General features: G+C 49.3%; 1 protein-coding gene and 1 pseudogene across 1 annotated transcript; one reads left to right on the top strand and one right to left on the bottom strand.

Moving 5' to 3' along the window:
- Nucleotides 1-1131: 1131 nt before the first annotated feature.
- On the top strand, nt 1132-20324 carry LOC122424641 (TRAF interacting protein). The gene is made up of 15 exons (XM_043442683.1): nt 1132-1349; nt 7571-7628; nt 8121-8204; nt 10197-10236; nt 11141-11268; nt 12463-12557; nt 12957-13070; nt 13796-13883; nt 14635-14724; nt 15158-15246; nt 16872-17027; nt 17253-17301; nt 17572-17721; nt 17827-17877; nt 18087-20324. The coding sequence occupies exons 1-15, from the start codon at nt 1252-1254 to the stop codon at nt 18210-18212; spliced, it is 1416 nt and encodes a 471-aa protein (XP_043298618.1). The 5' UTR covers nt 1132-1251; the 3' UTR covers nt 18213-20324.
- Nucleotides 2228-2406, bottom strand: LOC122424978 (annotated as a pseudogene).
- Nucleotides 20325-20384: the final 60 nt, after the last annotated feature.

The following is a 20384-nucleotide window of genomic DNA, read 5'->3' as shown; positions in this document are numbered from 1 at the left end:
CAAGGAGTCTTTATCTTGACTTAGGCATAAGACCCGGAACCCACCAAGGCCATCCACCATAGAGAGAGACCTTTTGTACATGGCCAAAGTGGGTTTCCCTGGGTTGTGGAGAGGGTGCAGGGTAGGCATTACACAATGATTCTATCCTGCCCTTTGTGTTGATTTCTCCTTCCTGTAAACAACACCGTCGCTTTCCACATAGGTCCCAAGGACTTCACTCTGGGTCCACTTCAGGTGGAACAGATGAGCTTTATATTGTGGGGCTGTGTATAAGTTTTTTTCTGGGAAGAGGGGAGTAATACTACTAAAAACAGTTAATCACAGAAACTCCTAGGAGTACTCCTTCCAGCCAAGATTAGTCCAGGTGAACTCACCAGGGATGTCGCTCTTCCTCAGAGAGGATCCCAAAGACAACTCTGATGTGGGAATAAGAAAAAAGGTCTATTAGTCACTTGTCTAAGATGCATCTGGGCCTCCAAAAATCCAACTCAACTGCAGTCCCGAGGCAAAGCTGATCCTCCCGAGAGCTAGGACCGAAGTTAGGTTACTGGCCCTGCCACCTCTAATCACTTCTAAACTCAGGAGTCAAGTCTTGCTTGTATAGGTCCGGCGTGAGCTTGAGATGTCCTGAGTGGTTAGGACTTGTGTCCATCTTTCTAGGACCACTCAGAAAGGAGGGCTAAGAGGGTGCAGCAATCTTTCGGTCTGGGAACTATGGGTTTCCACTATATGGTCAAGCACCGCCCAGAGCCCAGGGGACCCGCTCTCTATCGTGACCGTCGTCCCATTCCCTACTCTACTCTCTGAGAGAGTACAGAGAAGGCTGCGCTGAGAACAGGGCTCAGAAGCCCGTGCCCAGCGCACCTCGAGTCACCTCAGGCTTGGGACCATAACGCCCTGTGTTGCCCCCAAAAGGGGCCCGGCCGGCAGCCTAGCTGGTCCCCGTACCAATCCGGCGCTGCGCTGCCGCTGTACCTGCGGTCTCAACCGCCTGCAGCCTGAGGATTACCGCTTGACAGTTTCAGGCCCGCGCTCCGCCCCAGGATTCTTCACGGCCGCGGGGCCGTTAAGCCCCGCCCCCCGAGGGTTCGTCCAATCGGGACCCAACCTTCCGTGCAGCCACTTCCGATCCTCTCCCGGAAGTTGCGCCGTGGAGCCAAATTCGAAGCTAGTGAAGACGCGGAGGCACGGCCACCAAGCTGGACCCGTCGCCGTTTCCTTGGCTACCTCGGCCACTTGAGACCACTCATCATGCCTATCCGTGCCCTGTGCACCATCTGCTCCGACTTCTTTGATCACTCCCGCGACGTGGCCGCCATCCATTGCGGCCACACCTTCCACTGGCAGTGGTGAGTGAACGCTGTGTTGGAGCTGGGCCCTCGCTCCTGTAGGGCTACAGGACTGTGGGGTGTCGGGGCTCCGGGCGACCCGCCCCCGGAGCCCAGACTGGTGCTGAGGAAGGCATTATTAGATGGGAGTCCCACGAGAGTTCCTGACCTGGGCAGAAGCGAGTTGTGTGGCAGGCTTCCCCGAGGAGGTGACAGCTGAACTGAGGCCGGGGGTGCGGGTGTAGGGGGGAAGGTACAAGGCTTGGTTTAATGGAGACAGGGTAGAGGTTTCTTTGATTGGCTTGCAGAGAGATGTGGTTTCAAAATTATTTGTCCGTGCAGATGCTTTCACCCCATTAGTGAGCCCTTTGTTTTCTGCCAGACCTGGTAGCCAGCAGTCTACTGGATTTGTTGTGGTTTGCCTGATGGTTTGGAATGATTCTGTCCAGAGTCATCTCCTTGGTCAGACACTGCACTGTATTCACTGACCTAAGCAAACCCAAATTAACATCAGTGGCAAGGAGGTGTTCTCGAATCAAGGTGTTCTGCTGACTGGTAGGACCATTCTGTTGAATGCACAGCTGGTGGGGAGATCCCCCTGGTAGCTGTGGACAGGCTGAGTCGCGAGTTCTTTTTTTAAACTGTGATGAAATGCATGTAACATAAAATTAACCATTTTTTCCTTTTCCTTTTTTTCCCACTATACACTGTTCTATTGGAGCAATATTATATATATATATATATATATAACCTAACATTTAACATTTTGCAAAAGCTTACTTAACAAAAAAGTTCAGTTCTGAAAATGTATACGACCTGAATTTTATATCATACTAAAACAGGCCCTTTGGAAAGGACATATGGAAGCAATTGATTTCTCTGGTGAACACAGCCTTTGTTTATACTTGCTCCAAAACTTCTGACATGATGATACTGTTTTCTCATATTACCACCATTTCAGTATTGTTCTGTTGCCCAGCTTCACACATTCATCTCTCCCAAGATTCATAAAGAGATCAAATTCCTGCAATATTTCTTGGACATGTCTGCCACCATTTAATTTCAATGAAAACTTCATAAAATTTTAAAATTTTTTCAGGAGAATGTTTACTCAGTGAGCTCGAAGATGCCTTCCATTTTGACCATTTTAAGAGTACAATTCAGTGGCATTAAGTACATTCACAACATTGTGTAACCATCACCACTAGTTCCAGAACGTTTCCATCAGTCCAAACTAAGCACTGAACCTTTAAACAATAATTTTTCATTCCCGCCTTCCCACAGCCCATAGAAACCTCTGTTTTACTTTCTGTCTCCTTGAATTTTTCTTTTCTAGGGACCTCATGTAAGTGAAATCACAACATTTGGTTCTTTTAAGTTTGGCTCATTTCACTAAGCATAGTGTTTTCAAGGTTCATCCATGTTGTAACATGTTTCAGAATTTTACTCCTTTTTATGACTAAGGGATTATTATTCATTGTATGAAAATAACACATTTTGTTTGTCCCTTCATCTATTAATAGACATTGGGTTGTTTCCATATTTTGGCTACTGTGCATAATGTTACTATGAACATTGGTGTACAAGTATATTTTCAAGTTCCTGGTTTCATTTATTTTGGGTTATCCTGAGAAGTGGACTAATTGGATCATATGGTAATTCTATGTTTAATGTTTTGAAAAGCTGCCCTTCTGTTTTCCTGTGTCTGCTGTACCATTTTACGTTCCTACTAACAATTCACAAGGGTTCCAGTTTCTCCACATCCTTGCCAAACTTTTTTTTTTTCATAATGGCCATCATAATGGGTATCTTTGCTTTTACTGTGTGTGTTTAAAGCTATCAGTTTCCCTCTTGGCACTGCTTTTGCTGTCTTACACGGTTTTGGTATGTTTTCATTTTCTTTAATCTCATGGTATTTTCTTATTTCCCTTGCAATTTCTTCTTTGACCCATTTGTTATCTAAGAGTGTGTTGTTTAATTTCCACACATTTGTGAATTTTCCATTTTTCTTTGGTTATTGATTTTTAGTTTCATTCTATTTTGATCAGAAAATCTGTTTTGTCTGATTTTCAATCTTTTAAAAAATTTTAAGATTTGTTTTGTTGCCCACCATATGGCCTATCCTAGAGAATGTTCCATGTGCACTTGAGAAGAATGTGTTTTCTGCTATTGTTGGGGGGAGTATACATCTGTCAGGTTAGTTGGTATAAAGTGTTGTTCAGACCTTCTGTTTCCATATTGATCATCTGTCTGATTGTTCTATCCATTATTGAAATTGTGTATTATTAACACCTCCAACTTTTATTGTAGAACTTGCTATTTCTCCCTTAATTCTGTACAATTGTCTTTCATATATATATTTAATGTATATTTTGTTAGGTGTATATAATTGTTTATTATTGTTTATAATTGTTATTTCTTGTTAGAGTGAGCCTTTTATCAATATATAAAGTCATTATCTCTTGTATGCTTTGACTTAAAGTTTGTTTTGTCTGACAATAATATAGTTACCTCAATTCACTTTTTGTTACTATTTTTATTTATTCTGGTTGAAATTCATGAGGTTTCTTTAACTTGTGGAACAATTTCTGTAGGTGGAAAGCTTTACCGCCTGAGCTACCAGGGAAGTCTCTATTTGTGGAACAATTTCTTTACTCAATTCTGGGAAACTATCAGCCAATGTTTCTTCATATATTGCCTCTATTCCATTATCTCTTTTCTTTCTATATTAGCATCTCATTTCTGCTGTAACAAATTACCACTAACTTAGTGGCTTAAGACAACAGAAGTTATTTTATAATTTTGGAGGTCAGAAGTCCAAAATGGGTCTTGCTTGGTTAAAATGAAGATGGAAGTGGGGCTGTGCCTTCTTTGGTGCGTGGCCTCTTTCGCCATCTTCAAAGTTAGCAGTGTTACATCTTCAAACCTCTGTATGACTCTTGACACTCCTGTCTCTTTTATAAGGACGCTTGTGATTACATGAGACACCCCTGGATAATCTCCCCATCTCCTTAACTTAATCCCATCTCCAAATTACTCTTGTTGTATAAGGTAGCGTATTCACAAGTTTTGGTAATTAGGACATAGAGATGAGGGCGTTATTCTACCTAACGCTTTCTCCCTGGAACTTCTAATTATATACATCCTAGACCTCACGGTAACTTTTATATCTCTTATCATTTCTTATGTATTTTTCCACCTTTCTAATTCTCAGTGTTTCCTCTGACATATCTTTCAATGTACTGATTCTTCAACTCTGCCTAAACTGCTATTAAATTCATCCATTGAATTTTTAATTTGGGCCATTTGTTCAGTTTTGGAATTCCTGTTTATTTCTTATTAAGTTCTGATATGTCACCTTTTTTTTTTTTTTTGATATGTCACCTTTTATTTTCAAATTCTCTTTTGATATTTTTGATCTTAATTTTTGTTTATCTGGCATAGTGTGTCTGTCATGGTGGATGATAATTCCAGTGTTTGAAGTCTCTGTGGTTATGTTCTGGTTTACAATATGCAGTGCTTTCCCTTGTGTAACTGTTTACTTTAAAACAAAGCATTGTATTGAAATATAGTATAATACATAAAAGTACAAATATAAGAAAGGTATAGCTTGCAGAATTTTTGCAAACTGAACACACTCATGCAACCAGAATTCAGAGCAAGAAACTAGACATCAGCATTCCAGAAACCTCCTGCTGAGAAAGACAGGGACCCGGGACACTCTTTCAGAATGCTTGTATTTGCACCTAGACAAATGCCTCCTCAAACAACAGAATACAAAGAAACTATAAGGGACTAAAAATAACTACATGGTGCTCAGCTTGGGCAAACTATGAACAAGAAGATACAAAAAGGCCAAAACCCAGCTGCCATTTCTGAGGTCTTGAAGCAAAACCAGGGTACTATACAGGATCCCTCCACACAGGACCACCAATGGGGTGGGCACACCACCACCTAAGCTACCGCTGTGGCTCAACCTGCCAATCCACCCCTCTGCACTCACCCCATATGAGGAACTGGCCGGCTCCTCACTCCCCGCCTCCCCCCGGAGAGCAAGCAAGGACACCTGTTGTTTGTTTTTGCTCCCTCCTGGTGCAGTACCAAGAAAGCCTTGCCTGAATTTCTCCTCTGGCCTCTTACCAGTCTCTGTGGATTAAAGAGTCCAGGGGCCCCATGCAGTCTTCCAGTTACTCCCACCAGACTGCCTTTCCTCCACTCATGATAGCCACTGTCTTGACTTCCAGCAACATAGATGAGTTTTGCCTACCTTTTATTTTTTTTATTTTTTATTTTTTTAGAATCCAGTGCTTTATTACGTTCCTCTAGATACCTTTAAACATGATGAAAGGCTTTTACACACATAAGTTCACATCTCAGACAGTTTTCTGTTGAAAGAGTAATTTATTTTTGATTATTCACTTACTAAAACAAATGCATTTGAAACACAGTGGAGATATGGATCAGCTCTCTGCAGTATCAGTGGAATGGATATTTACCAGACATTCCAATCATAAAAAAAATCCGCAGTTCTTTGTTCTGAGTATGATAATGGGAAGTTGATGCTATTTTTTTTTCCCAGCTGAAGTCGGCAAGTAGCAGCTCAGATGAGAAACTAGTAAGTCACTTTTCAAATTTAATAGTAAGCTGACAGCGCAGAGCCCTATAACCCAAACAGTGGTTTATCTTTAGGCCCATTTTACGTTTATCCTGGTATACGATTTCTATCAGACTCTGAGCCTAATGGCCAGGCATAATGCATATCTGAAAATGCATGTGAAAAACAGTTTTTAAAATTATTACTGTGTATTTTAATAGGTTTAAAGCTCCAGAGAAGCAAGACAAATATATGAAAGCTCCTAGCCTGAGCAAGTAGGCCTTGTTCAATGGAATCAGTAGAGAAATGTATAATGCTAATGAGATTAATTTAGAGAAGTATCCTGTCCCTTCCCCTTAACTCTTAGTGTCTACATTGTAAGATGTGTGAGTGTCGAAGTCGTTTAGTCAGCTTCGATTCTTTGTAACCCCATGAACTGTAGCCCACCAGGCTCCTCTGTCCATGGAATTCTCCAGGCAAGAATACTAGACTGGGTTGCCATTCTTTTCTCCAGGGGATCTTCCAGACGCAGGAATCCAACCTGGGTCTCCCACATTGCAGGCAGATTCTTTACCATCTTAGCCACCAGAGGAGCTAGTAGAAGCTGCGAACTTGAACATCTGAAGCAAAGTGAATGCCAGTAGAACCTCCCATGGCTGAAAGCTGACAGGCAGTGGCTTATTCACCGCCCCAGTGAAAGCCTCCATTTCAAGCAGAAGAGAAGCATCCTCTCTGTTTCTCAGAGTGAAAGTGGAGTTCATCAGTCTATTGTTCTGCCTACCTTTTATTTTATGTGAATGGAATTAAACACAATTTACTGGTTTGGTTTTTTTTTTTTTTGGTATCAGGCTTCTCTTCTTCAATCTTACATTTATGTAATTCACCCATAATTTGTTCTGAGTTGTAGACACATTCATTCTCATTGCTGTGTAGTATTCCGTCATCATGCATGGTTAGCTTTGTATTATATGTATTTGAAAAATTATTTATAGAAAAAAATTGCAGTCTGGAAAGATGGTATCATCTTCTTGAAAGGATTGTTTTTCCCTGGTCCCTGGCCGGGGCGGGGGTGGGGGATTGTCTACAAGTAGGCCAACTAGTAGGTTGTCTACTACATTTTGTTTTTGTTTTGACTGCACCACCTGGCTTGTGGGATAGTAGTTCCCCAACCAGGTAGTGAAAGCACAGAGTCCTTTAGCACTGGACCACCAGATAGGAGAATATTTTAAAGTTTAGGGCAGATCGATGGTGCATAGCTGGGCTGTGTCTTACTTTTACTTCTGCTTGCTACCTCTAGTTTACCCTCACTTTGAAAGTTCCCCTTTGGATTATTATAATTCCTGTCTCCGAGGGACCCTGACTTTTGACCATTGCCCCTAACCCCAATCAAAGCCTAGAAAGTTGATAAAATAACAGCTCAGGGGAGAGAAGTCCAAGCCAGCAAGGGCAAAAAAAAAGGGCCAGTTGGTTGGATTGCTTGTACTAGTCAGGCCTTGTGGGATATACCATCACTACCTGAGGTGCTGCCCTCCTGGTTGGGTAGGCGATGGGTCAGAGAGGAGCAGGACAGACGCTATAATGGTCAGGATGGCTACCTGGACTGTATGTCTCCCCCTAAAACCAGTCTGTTTTTCTGTTCTCATTCCAGCCTAATTCAGTGGTTTGAGACAGCACCAAGTCGGACCTGCCCACAGTGCCGAATCCAGGTAAAGTTGGTGGGGTGAAAACTCCTCAGCTAAAGACACTCCTTGCCAGGGAGCAAGGATGAGGAGAGGTCTCTGAAGCAAAGCAATGTCTTTGACCTGTCTGAACCATCTGGTTTGAGGCTGGTTGAGCCTCACTTGTGCTCTTAAACGGTGCGGGAGGCCTGCTTTTGCCCATGGGGAGCTGGCAGATGGACTCGTTGCCTGGGCCAGTCTTCACCTGGCTAGATTTGGTCTCCTTATCTGCCTTTCCCCTGCAATGCCCAGCACCTAGAGTTGGGGTATTTTTGAGCAGTTACCACATGGATCTGTAATGACATGACTCAGTAACTAGTGGTACCCAGCTTGGGACACCTACAGGATTGCAGAGGTCACCTCCCTCCAAGGGATGTACTGTGAAAGGTTAGGTGGGAGATGGGCTTGGCTGCATGTCCCCTGTCCTTCTTGCCCATGACCCAGCTATGCAGTCACACTGTGTCTCGTTCTTTCATTCAGGTTGGCAAAAGAACCATTATCAATAAGCTCTACTTTGACCTTGCCCAGGAGGAGGAGAATGTCTTAGATGCAGAATTCTTAAAGGTACCCAGACTTTATCTCATTCTGCTGAATCCCAGGCCCTCTGAGAGTTCACTTTCTGCTCCTACCCAGGGAGGGTACCTAGAGTCTGGAAATGGGTTCTGGAAGGGGGGACTTGATAGAGATTTCAAGGCTGGGACAGTGAGAGCAGAGAATAATTGATAATGTTATAGTCATTGGAGAAATCCTCTGTCAGGGATGAAGGGAGCCATTGACTGTGAGCCCTCCCCTTGGAATTTCAGAGCAGTTCTTGCCATAGTTTAGAATGTGTCTCTCAAAGTCCCCTCACCTTGCAAAGGATCTATAACCATCTTTTCCTGTCCTCAGCCAGGGAAGATGTGTGAACCCACTGTTTGCAAACCTGCCTGTGCCTCACAACTGCCTGGGCAGCTTGGTGTGTATCCAGGTGCCTGAGTCTTTCCCAGAGCAGGAGTGGAGGGCAGGGCCCATGGAATCAAGATACGCAGCCAGGATGGAAACCCACACTGCAGGGGAGGATGGGTGGATTCCCTCCCACACTTGTACTGCTTCCCCTCCAAGCCTAAGATTTAGCTTGCTTCATGCACAAAGGGATTGGATTGGCAGAAACCTCTCAAGGAAGTGGGATTGGGGTTTGCAAGTGAACCTGGACTCTGAGGGTTAATTTTTTGGGCATCTGTCAGATTAGGATTCATTTGGCCCTGGCCCCCGGGGGGGCTGTGACGTCCTTGGAACCTCACTGCTTCAAGAACGTGGAGCTTTTGTGCTTAAAGCTAACGTGTTCATCGTCATGGTAACTGCTCCCAGTTTTAAGCCGTGTCCTTCTTGTGAGAAAAGCAACAAAGGCAGCTTTAGTTCTTTCTGATTTTCTAAGCCATATCTGGGAGACAGGAAGGCAAATCTTGAGTAGTTTGGAGCAAGGGCTTGGAAGGCACCCTGCTTGGGTGTGGAAGGTGCTGGGGGGATAGCAGTAAGGTTGGGCTGGCAGCTGCTCTCAGGCAGCCGTGTGTGCCCTTCTCTGCCCACGGCTTCCACCTGAGATGTCCAGCCTGTTTAACCAGCTCAGCCACCAACAGCTCCTGCCCCAAAGTCCTGAGTAGAGAGTTTGACAACAGGAGCTTAGCCATGAACAAGGGCCCGGCCTTGTATTGGTCATAATATGAGTCTTGCATTGACCTGGGAAGCCTAACCTGGATGAAGATTGTTCTGCATCCAGCTACCATCACGGACCCTAGGCCAAGCCTTTCAGGGCTACAGAGCCTGGTTTTCCTGCTTATGGAGTAGGTACATCTCTTGCCCATAAGGGTGTTGAGCGCATGGGACTCCTGCATGGGAGTGGGGCTCTCTTCTGCTCCAGCCTTTCAGTGGTTCTGTGGCAGTGGCTTCGGAACATGTGTACGGGCTTGGGGAGGCTCGTTTGACCCTCACAACAGTCTGGTTCGAGCCTGGCTGAGGTGAGCTTTCATCCAGGGGTGCAGAATTGTCTCGGCTCCCCTACCCTGTTGGATTCTGGGGCTGGAAGAGTCCTGGTGCACAGAGCCAGCTTGGGGCCGGGAGGGGGTAGACCGTGAAGCAGGTAGAACCCGGGGTGGAGGGAGCAGTGTGGCCCGGGGTGCTTGGCCATCCCAAATCTGGGTCCCCAGGGGGTCCAGCTAATGCCAGGGAAGGTCAGGGCGGGCACAGGCCCGAGGAAGCGATGAAGCTTCTGCCATAAAACTGACCGCGCAGGCCAGGCTCCACTTCTTTTGCCCCTTATTATGCCTCTTTTCCCGTCCTAGGGTCTTGTACCTGAGATTATCTTCATTTTACCGACTTTTTAAAAAGACACTCAGAGACCAAGCAAGGCTTCTGTCTTCCTTGTTGATCTCGCTTGGCCTTGAGGAGCAGCAGGTTCATGCTTCCCTGGGCCCACAGGCCTCATTGTCCCCGCCTGGGGCTCCCCCAGACCTTATGTGAGGCTGGGTAGGGGCCAGCTGTGATGCCTTCTTGCTGCTTACTGTGAGTATTGCCTTGCAGAATGAACTGGATAATACCAGAGCCCTGCTTTCCCAGAAAGGTGAGTTCCCAGGGGCCTTGGGAAGCCCCTGACTTGGGTACTGGACTGAGGCCTGGAAGGAAGGCCTCAGCCTTCTGGCATATCCAGGGGCTGTCCCTGCTTGGTATAGCCAAGAGTCTTAGCAGCTCTTGTGATGGCAGGAAAGGAAAGGGAGGTGACTGATGCTATTCACCCAGATGAGGTGAGCCTCTTCTTTGTCTGGGCTTCTTGCCTAGGACCCAGGCTGGGAGGAGTCTACCTGGCAGGTCAGAGTATTGTAGTTGAGGGTTCCGCTGCCAGATTTGGCAGGAACCTGCTTGAGGGTTTCCCTCATAGCTCAGTTGGTAAAGAATCCACCTGCAATCCAGGAGACCCTGGTTCAATTCCTGGGTTGGGAAGATCCCCTGGAGAAGGGATAGGCTACTACCCACTCTAGTATTCTTGGGCTTCCCTTGTGGCTCAGCTGGTAAAGAATCTGCCTGCAATGTGGGAGACCTGGGTTTGATCCTTGGGTTGGGAAGATCCCCTGGAGAAAGGAAAGGCTACCCACTCCACTATTCTGGCCTGGAGAATTCCGTGGACTGTATAGTCCATGGGGTCGCAAAGAGTCAGACACAACTGAGCGACTTTAACTTTTTCAGTGCTTGAGTTCTGGGATGATGAATGAACTGGACCCACAGGATCAGGGCCAAGTGAAATCTTTACTCCAGTAACTGAGCGGCAGAAAAAGGGTCTCATTCCCAGAATGGCTGGGCATCCCTGGTTTGGTGCTTGCCAGAGGGATAAGCAGGCTGCCTGACTTTGTGGCCCATGACTTGTTCCTCACCTGGCTCTGGGGTGGGGTGCTGGGGCCCAAGGGCCCAGGTTCTCATATTGCACAGTGGACAGACTTCTCTCCTCCCTCTGTCCCCCGCCTCTGCTCCAGAGAAGGAAAAACGAGACAGCCAGCTCATCATCGACTCTCTGCGGGACACGCTGGACGAGCGCAACGCCACTGTGGAGTCCCTGCAGAGGGCCCTGGACAAGGCCGAGATGCTGTGCTGCGCCCTCAAGGTGGGTCCCCAGCCCCCCTGGGCACAGGTCGATGGTGAGATACAGCCTTCCTCCTGGGTTCCCCACTCTGGGCTTGTCTTTTGTGTCTGCCTTGGTCAATACCGTGGTCTGTACAGTTGTAAAATGGAGGGAAATTCCATCTTCTCCAGGCCTCCCACCCAGCCCATGAGAAAAAGGTCGTATTGCCCGCACCTGTGGATGTTATACTAGTTAGTTTGGAGAGGTGAGGCCTGCTCAGTGCTTCATGGACGGACTGCTCAACCAAGACCTCAGTGAGCCTAGGCCATGTTTCCCAAAGTGGTTTGTACTCCACTGACAAAGCCAGCCTGAAGAACCTTCTGTTAGCGTGCCTGTCCCTGGCTGGGCTGCTCTCTGGAGCCAGATCAAACAGCATCCCAGAGAGGAGCAGGGGGCCTTTGAAGTCGTCTGTGCTGAGCTGACCGGGCAGATCAAAGCCTACAGAGCAAGCGGCTCTAGATAGACCCAGATGAATTTTGTATCAGCCTGGGTTGGTGAGCCTCTTGCTCTCCAAGGGGCAGGAGGTGATTGATCTGAATCCACAGTTGATAGTCTGACCTCATACGTAGGAGCCAGTCCTTGCCAGATGCCATTTGAAAAGGAAAAGGACCCATCCGGGTGAACAGATAGGGCCCCAGGGTGTTCACTGTTTCTGGCTCTGCTTGGTGGCTGGATTGGATCACGTGGCCTGGCCAATGGGAAGGAAGGAGTGAACCAGCACCTGGCCGCAGAGCTGGAGTGTGTTGGCGTTCCCAGGTCGGAGATGAAGTGGCCAGGAGCTGAGGGCAGCTGTCCTACCCTGGCAACTGTCCATAGGTAATGGATAGCACGGCCTGGATCTGTGCTCCAGGCTTCTTCAGCTTCCTACACAGTAGTCCCTGGACCCTGGCAGCCCCCAGCAGGCCTTTAGATGCTGAGAGTGAGCTATGCCGATGGTAAGACGTATCTCAGGAAGAAGCAAGCTGGGGGGTGAGGAAGCAGCTGGTCCAGGGCCTTGTAGCAGCAAAAGCACACACCAGAGTGGGGCCCAGGAGCCTTACCTCCTGGGGCTAGAGCACATGCTTATCAGCATTTTCAAAAGCAGACAGTTCTAGGGTGGAGTTCTCCTGGCGACTTTAGCCCTGGCCCCTGGGAGCCTCCAAGCAACAGACATATGGGGGTGCATTTGCTCTTCAGAAGCAGATGAAGTACTTGGAGCAGCAGCAGGATGAGGCCAAGCAAGCTCGGGAGGAGGCCCGCCGACTCCGGAGCAAGATGAAGAGCCTGGAGCGGTGAGCTTAGAGCGGGGGCATAGCTCCCAGGGCTGCAGCAGGGGTTGGCTAAGCTCAGTGGCTCAGTTCTCCGTAGGCCATGGGGGGCTCAGGCCTTACTCAGCCTCTGCGGGCTCCTTCACTTTCCATGGGAAACCTGGCAGGGCTTTTGTTCCAAGAACCTCTCCCTGGGGATCCCTGACCTGAGACCCTCCGTCAGTACCCCTTCTCCCTCAGCAGTGTCCCTGCAGCTCTGCTGAGCTCTGCGCTGGGGCCTTTCTTTGGGCAGAGCCTCCTGCTAAAGCATCCTAGCAGCTCAGGCTGTCTCCATAGCAACGGCAGCAAAGGGAGGCAGAGCTGCACTGGGTACCTACCCATCAGCCTCCAGATTTTAAATGCCGTGGGCCGGGTGTTTTTCAGAATCGAGCTCCTACTTCAGAGCCAGCGGCCCGAGGTGGAGGAGATGATCCGAGACATGGGTGTGGGACAGTCCGCGGTGGAGCAGTTGGCTGTGTACTGCGTGTCCCTCAAGAAGTGGGTACTCTGGCCCCTGTATCCAAGCTGAGTCATGGCCCCAAGCCATGCCCCTCTGTGCGTTGCCTGTCTCTTGTGAAGCAGAGCAGGCAGAATGAGGATCAGGCTCTGGAGCCCTGCTGCCTTCATTTGAACCACATCCCACCTCTTACTGTGTGGCCAGGAGCCAGTTTCTTAACATCTCTGATCCTTAGCTTCCTGAATAGATAATAATAACCTGCCTCACAGGATTATTGAGAGAATTGCATGTGAATTATAAGTGTTATTTCTAAGGAGGTTGGCATAGCTTGCCATGCTCCAGTTTGATATCTGGAGCCTGTTCCCCATTAGCACGCGGTTACTGATCCCGCCTGGCTTGCGTCAGAAACTTAGCTCAGGTGTTCACTCCCATGGGTGTGGGGTTGGAGAAAAGGGGCCACTTGGCTGACAGGTATGAAGGATCCTCGATGCCTGGTGTGTGGCCAGGTGGTGTAGGGGGCCTCCCAGTGGGGCCAGGGTTTACTGCACACCCTCTCTAATCTCCAGGAAACAGATTGACTAGCTCTTCTAGCATCTGGGGTGCTTGACCCCCTGCAGCGCCAGCCGGTCCCTGCTGGGCTCCGGTGTCAGAGTTGGAATGAGCAAGGCCGAGGGCTTGGGACGGGCTTTGTGTCTGCTTGGGGCTGTGACTCAGTCTGACCAGGGGGTGTCCCGGCCTGACATCTCTTTCCGTGGTCCCTTCGTAGAGAGTACGAGAATCTAAAAGAGGCACGGAAGGCCTCAGGGGAGCTAGCTGACAAACTGAAGAAGGACTTGCTTTCTTCCAGAAGCAAGGTAACTTAATGGGGAGCCGAGTGTGAGGGGAGAGGTGGCTGTCCTTTTGTCATGCGCGTGAGTGTCTCCTCAGCAAGACTGGGGCTATGGGATGACTCACAGAGGCTGGCTTCTGGTCCTCACTAGGCACTGACTCTGGCTTGCGTGGCTTGTCTGCTTAGGGTAGCAGGTCACACAACTGTCGTTCCAACACCTGCACACTTCTGTTCCCCTCTGCGCTCTGGGTACCTCTCAGCTGGCTGGAGCACACAGGTCCCAAATGTGATGGCTTCAGGGGCCTGTTTTTTGTTCCAGGCCTAGAGTAGGAGGCCTCTTGTTCTTTTCTTTGTGGTTTGTTTATTATATTTATTTATTGTGTGTGTGTGTGTTGCCATTTGGCTTATTCCCCTTGTTCCTCGATTCCCTGACCAGGGATTGAACCTGGGCCATTGGCAGTGAAAACTCAGAATTCTCACCACTAGACCACCAGGACTCTCCGTAGAAGGCCTCTTAAAACCTGAATCAGTCAACACAGCTGCTTTTATTTCTGGGCATGGTGCATATCAGGGCATGAATGTGGGGAGGAGCCCTGGACTGCTCCAGATGAACGCTGCCAGACTAAGATTAAGGTCCAGCCCCATGGAACTCGGGTCTTCCCTGTGTCCCCCGCTCCTCCTGGGCCTGGGCTCCCACGAGCTAGTGTAGCAGCAGTTGGGGGCAGGGCACACAGCCACCCCTGTGTTTGTCCTTCACTCCTTACACTTGCTTGCAGTTGCAGACAGTCTGCTCTGAACTGGACCAGGCCAAGTTGGAGCTGAGGTCGTCTCAGAAGGACTTAGAGAGTGCTGACAAGGAAATTGCGGTGAGGAACATCTATGAGCAGGTGGAGATGTACCCTGCAAGACCTGGGCTGGATGAGTTCTGCCCACGAACCCTGCCTCAGTCAGTGGTCACAGCCCTGGGCTCTCTGTATCCTCCTGGTTTGGGGTGGGTCAGGACAGGAATCTTGGCCTTTGGTCTGGAGCCTGGGCTGCTCAGCAGAGGACAGAGAGCACAGGGGTCTTGCTCACAGTCTGTCCTGTACCTGCATCCTTGAGGTCATCAGAGGAGGGGCTCCGCCAGAAGGGGTTCTGAGGTCAGGTGGTCCTGGCCTCCTAAGCCTGATATTTGACTTTCAGGCCTTGTTCTGGTCCCAGTGGGCTTGCCTTTCATGCGTACTGCTCACGTCCTTGGCGGTCACTCTGGACTTGGTGCCCTCAGCCTTTCTTTCACACTCTTCTCTTTTCTTCCTGAAGAACCTGAAAAAAAAGCTGACGATACTGCAGGAAACCCTGAAGCTGCCACCAGGAGACAGTGAAGCTATCAACCGCCTCGTTTTAGAGAGGTTCGTTGACCCTCTGGGGTGGAACAGGGACTCCAAGCTGGTGAGCTCCCTGGTAAGGGTGTCTTCACCCTTTCTGGCTTTGTCGGGGGTAGGTGGCCCAGGTCGGCCTGAAGGTTGTGGACCTCCTGCCCCGAGTGACAGCCAAGACTGAGCTGGAAAGCAGCTTTGAGGCAGGCCCTGGGCTCTGACGGAGAGAGGCCAGAAAGGACCCAGGGATGGTCAGAGAAAGGGGAGGAGCATCCTGTGTATGGAGCGGCTCACCTAATATGTCCGCCTGCCCCAGGTTCTGAAACAAACCCGAAACCACCCACCAAAAGAACTCTCCTCTGGTCCCAGCACCGTCACACTAAAGCTGCCACCAGAGGGAGCCAAGAGGCCGAGGGATGGATGTCCCTGCCTGTGTGGCCGCCCGGAAGCCGACAGGCTGAGACGGTCCTCAGGCCTGGCTGGCCCATTGGTGGTCCGAACAGAAAATACAACCCAGCGACCCAGCTGCTTTTATTTGAGCCGCTTTTCAATGTTGGAAAATCACTATGCTCCCTCTTCCACGCATCCACTCATTTGCTCAGAGCCTGCCCATCTAACTTATGAGCTGCCTCCCTGACTCTTTCTCTTGCTACCACCTCTGTGTGAGGCTTGGGACCCATCCTCTACTCCTCCCATCTGTCCAGCATAGCAACCCCTGGGCATCCTACCACTCCCTTGCCAAACACTTCCCAGGACCCTCTGCACTCAACCCTCATGGAGCTGGCCTTGTGGGTGGGGTGGACCTTCAGGCTTCAGGCCAATCGCACTGCCCCTTGCAGCAGGACACCCCTGGCCTTACTGCTCTGTGCCCTCCTGCTCCATGTTCCGCTGCTCCGTGTCCTCTTGTTCCATGTCCTTCTGCTCCGTGTGCCCCTGCTCTGTGTCCCCCTGCTCTTCTCCACACTGAAGGGTCCACTGTCCTCTGCACTCTGTTCCCTAGTCTCCTCAGCAGAAATGAGCTTACTGTCTTCTGCACAGGTACTGCTTCGTATTCAGATGCCATTGGGTGCCAGGGGCCACAGAGGTGCTCTGGAGGCTTGTGTACACTCTGGTCCCCCCCAGGATGTACACGCCCAGCTGTGGCACATGAGACCTTCCCCGACCAGGCATCGAACCCTCATTTCCTGCATTGCACGGCGGATTCCCAACCACCAGACCACCAGGGAAGTCTCTAGGAACACTACTTGAATGTATGTCTCATATTCAAGCTCTGAAAGTGCCAGCCCCCTAGGGGAGTTGTTTGGACAGTCTCTAATACTGTCCACTGGCCATGATAAGTAGCACTGGAAGGAACATCCATCTGCTTCAGTCTGTGGTCACCTCTCTGACAGGATCCTTGTGTGTACTCCGAGAAATGAGGCTTCTTGAACAATGGGTTTTCTGTGGGTTTCTGCTTGCTTCCTTGCATGTCTTCCAGACTTCCACTGTGTGAAGGACCAAGCCAAGGACTGATCTCTTTTCTGGAGAGATTAGGGTTTCCTTGCAGGACGGCTGTAAACCAGGTGTGAGCTCCAGGCCCCTGGAGCTGATCCATCTCTAATGCTTGAGAGGCTATTGCCACTGTGATCTTGAGTAACCAAACTGTCTCTGCCTTATAGCCCAGCTCCTGTGGAGATGCTGAGTCTGAAGCTTCGCCGGCCAGCCTTTGGCGATGACATTGACCTCAATGCCACCTTTAATGTGGACACTCCCCCAAGCCAGCCCTCCAGCACCCAGCATGGCCTTGCCAAGAGGCTATTCCCTGAGAAGGCACAGTAAGTGGTAGTCCCTGGCCCTTCCACAGCCTGGAGTGAGGATGGCTAAGAGATCTCTGCAGGTCCTGTGCTAAAAGCTCTGAGTGGCTGATGGGGCACTGAGGGTCACCTGGGTTTGGACATGAATCTGGTTCCAGCCACCGCTTCTTTCCTCTCCTGAGTACTCACTCTATACAAAGCCCTTCTCTTGCTTGTCTCATTAATCCTTACGTCTCTCTCTTGCAGTTCTTCTGTTCAGGATGTTCCCAAGAAGATGCCCAAAGGCCCCAGGCAGGTAAGGCCCCCGAAGAAGCTCAGGCAGTCATCCTCTATCCTTGGCCAGGACTGAGTATGAAGCTGGTCTTCTGAGAGGTCAGGGTCTGGCCAGAGCCCTCTCACTCCTAGAGGACTGAAGCACGCTGGAGCCACCCTGGGAACCCTACTGCCTGTCCTTCCTGCCTCCAGATGAGGCACCAGAGATCCTGATCCTGTTCCCACATGCCTCCCACCCTCCTCTTTGCTGCCACCTGGCTCATTGAGCCTGGCTCTGGGGTCCCCTCTGCAGGAGTCCCAGCTCTCGCTGGGGGGCCAGCGCTGTCTGGGGGAGCCTGACGAGGAGCTGGCTGGCGCATTCCCTGTCTTCATCCGGAATGCTGTCCTGGGCCACAAACAGACCAAGAGGGTCAGGGCAGAGCCCTGCCGCAGCACAGATGCAGTGAGTGCGGTTTCCCACAAGGGAAAAGTGTCTGCCTTCTTGCAGTTGGGGCTGGGTGGCCCTAGCCCATTAGGCCAGCCCACTCACCTCTTCCTTCTGCTTTAGGTAAGGATAGGCTTCGATGGACTTGGAGGCCGAACAAAATTCATCCAGCCTGTATCCTTATTTTGTGGTGTTGGGCTGAGCTAAGCTATGGCGCCCCCACATCATCCCTCACCTGTACCCCCAGGCCCCAGCTTACTGGTGGCTGCAGCCCCAGGTGGGCAGAGCCAGACCTTGCCCTGTGTAGCAGCGCTGCCCACCCCCAAGGCCGAGCCCTGCATTCCAGTCCTCTTTGTAGGCCGTTTCCTTGACATTTTCTTCAGACCGACACAACTATGATCCGCCCACTGCCGGTTAAACCAAAGCCCAAGGCCAGGGCTAGGCAGAAACTGGGGGCCAGGACAGTGCCCACCCCCTCCCAGGCCACGCTGGACAATTTCCTGTGGTAGTGAGAACAGTGAGTCTGATCAGTGGCTGGATACATGCCTCTGGCACAGGCCGAGGACTGGTGACTGGCTTGGCAGAGGGTTTGGCAGGCATGGCCCCTCTTCTAGGACCAGCCCTGTGGACAAGGATAAATAAGAAGATGGGGGTGAAAGTGGGGCCCAGAAACCTGCTTTTCCTGCACATACCCTGCCCCACCCCCGATCATACTGGGTCTCCCTGTGGGGGCTGATGTGATCAGTGTTCCTGCCAGCAGGGCTTGCCCCTTGTTCCAGACTTCCGTTTATAGCCATGATCAGATGTGGCTGGGCTACTTCTGATCCTCAGACCAGGGTCTTTTGTTGACTGTAAGCACCAAAGTCTTGAGGCTTCTCAGGCCTCCTCAGCCTGCCCAGGCTTCTGCCTGCCTCTGACTTGCTGTTGGCATGGCCTGGGCCAGGTATGGCTGGGAAAGGGCAATGGTGGTAGGGAGAGGAGGGGGGGAGATTTCTAAGTGAAATAAAAAAGATATGGTCTTTTCTTCCTGGCTCTGGGAGGGTAAATTTGCACTCACTTCAAAAAACTGACTTGCAAAAAAAAATAAAAAACTGACTTGCATGATTTTCTAAAAGGGGGACCTTCACCTAGACCCAGACCCAGAAATTCCACCCTTAGGCATGTGCCCTCTCAAAGGGCACAGGGAGACTCTAACAAGTGCAACATCACCTAGCTTTGTCCACAGTCTATAACCTGGGCACAGTGCAAGGCCATAAGCAGGAGACCAAATGGGTGAACCAGGGTCTAGCCACACAGGGAACTCACAGCAAGAATAACAATTGCCCTGTGACAACCCCTTCTTCACCTTCAAACTCTGCCAGCCAAATTGCTAGCCTCTGTGGCTTGGCTTCAAGAGCACTTTCTCCCAGAAGACTGCTCTTTTACGTCCTAACTTGGGTGAGGATTTGGGTTTCCCTAGTGGCTCAGTTGGTAAAGAATCCGCTTTGCAGTACAGGAGACCCAGGTTCAATCCCTGGGTCAGGAAGATCCCCTGGAGGAACTGGTAACCCACTCCAGTATCCTTGCCTGGAAAATCCCATGGACAGAGGAGTCTGGTGGGCTACAGTCCATGGGGTCGTAAAGAATCGGATACAGCTGAGTATCTGAGCATGTTAGGTGAGGACCCCTAACTTCCGTCTCATTACTGGGTGGGTGTTCGCCTGTTTCTGCACATTCCAGCATGGACCTGGCACAAGAGAAAATGCTTCAGACTCAGAGTGCCCGTCTGAGCCCTGCAGGTGTGTGGGAGCCTGGGGCTTCTTTGGGGGGGAAGTGATGCTCTTGGTTATGGGAGCTGGACTCCTTTGGTGCTGCCTTGAGCCAAGGATGGTCAGGGAGGGGAAGTGCAGCATCAAATTAAGGGTGCAATGGCTGGCTAATAGCTTTCTTATAGATTAGTAATCAATTAGAATTAAAAACCGAGAAATAAAAAGAAGAAAAAATAATAATAACATTAAAAACCCAGTACCATTTACATTAGCACCAAGAAAGAAAAAGAAAGGAAATAAAACATTTAGATATAAATCTAACAAAATATGTACAAGATCTCTGTGAGGAAAAACTACAAAGCTCTAGGTCTGTACGTACAATGGAACATTATTTAGCCTTTAAAAAAAATTCTGAAACGTGCTACAACGTAAGTGAATCTTGAAGACACTAAGCTATGTGAAATAATCCAGGAGCAAAGGACAAATTGTGCGGGATTCCATGTGTATGAGATACCAAGAGCAGTCAGATTCACAGAGACAGAAGGTGGAATGGTTATTGCCAAGGATGGGGAAGGAGGGAATGGGAAGTTATTGTCTAATGGATTGGAAGTTTCAGTTTGAGAAGGTGAAATTCTGGACATGAACGGTGGTGATGGTACAACAACGTGAATGTCTGTAATGCTACTGAACTGTATATTTTAAAACATTAAATGTCATCTTATGTATATTTTCTCACAATAAAAAAAAAGAAAATTCTGGTACATGCTACAAGCTGGATGAATGTTGTAAAGGTATGCTAAGTGAAAGAAACCAGACACAAAAGGGCAAATATTTTATGATTCCACCTATATTCATTATCTTCGGTAGGCAAAATCATGGAGACAAAGTACAATAGAAGCTCCTAGGAAACAGAGGATGGAAGACTGACGAGTT

Source organism: Cervus canadensis, chromosome 22 (assembly GCF_019320065.1).
Source record: "Cervus canadensis isolate Bull #8, Minnesota chromosome 22, ASM1932006v1, whole genome shotgun sequence".
Classification (NCBI taxonomy): Eukaryota; Metazoa; Chordata; class Mammalia; order Artiodactyla; family Cervidae; genus Cervus; species Cervus canadensis.
This window is presented reverse-complemented; position numbering and strand designations above follow the sequence as displayed.

What these genes read in the sequence shown, in the direction of transcription:
- LOC122424641 (XM_043442683.1), top strand. Translation starts at nt 1,252, where the DNA reads ATGCCTATCCGTGCCCTGTGCACCATCTGCTCCGACTTCTTTGATCAC. An exon ending in CTATTCCCTGAGAAGGCACA is followed by an intron (nt 17,028 to 17,252) that starts GTAAGTGGTAGT and finishes TCTCTCTTGCAG; the next exon opens with TTCTTCTGTTCAGGATGTTC. An exon ending in TGCCCAAAGGCCCCAGGCAG is followed by an intron (nt 17,302 to 17,571) that starts GTAAGGCCCCCG and finishes TCCCCTCTGCAG; the next exon opens with GAGTCCCAGCTCTCGCTGGG.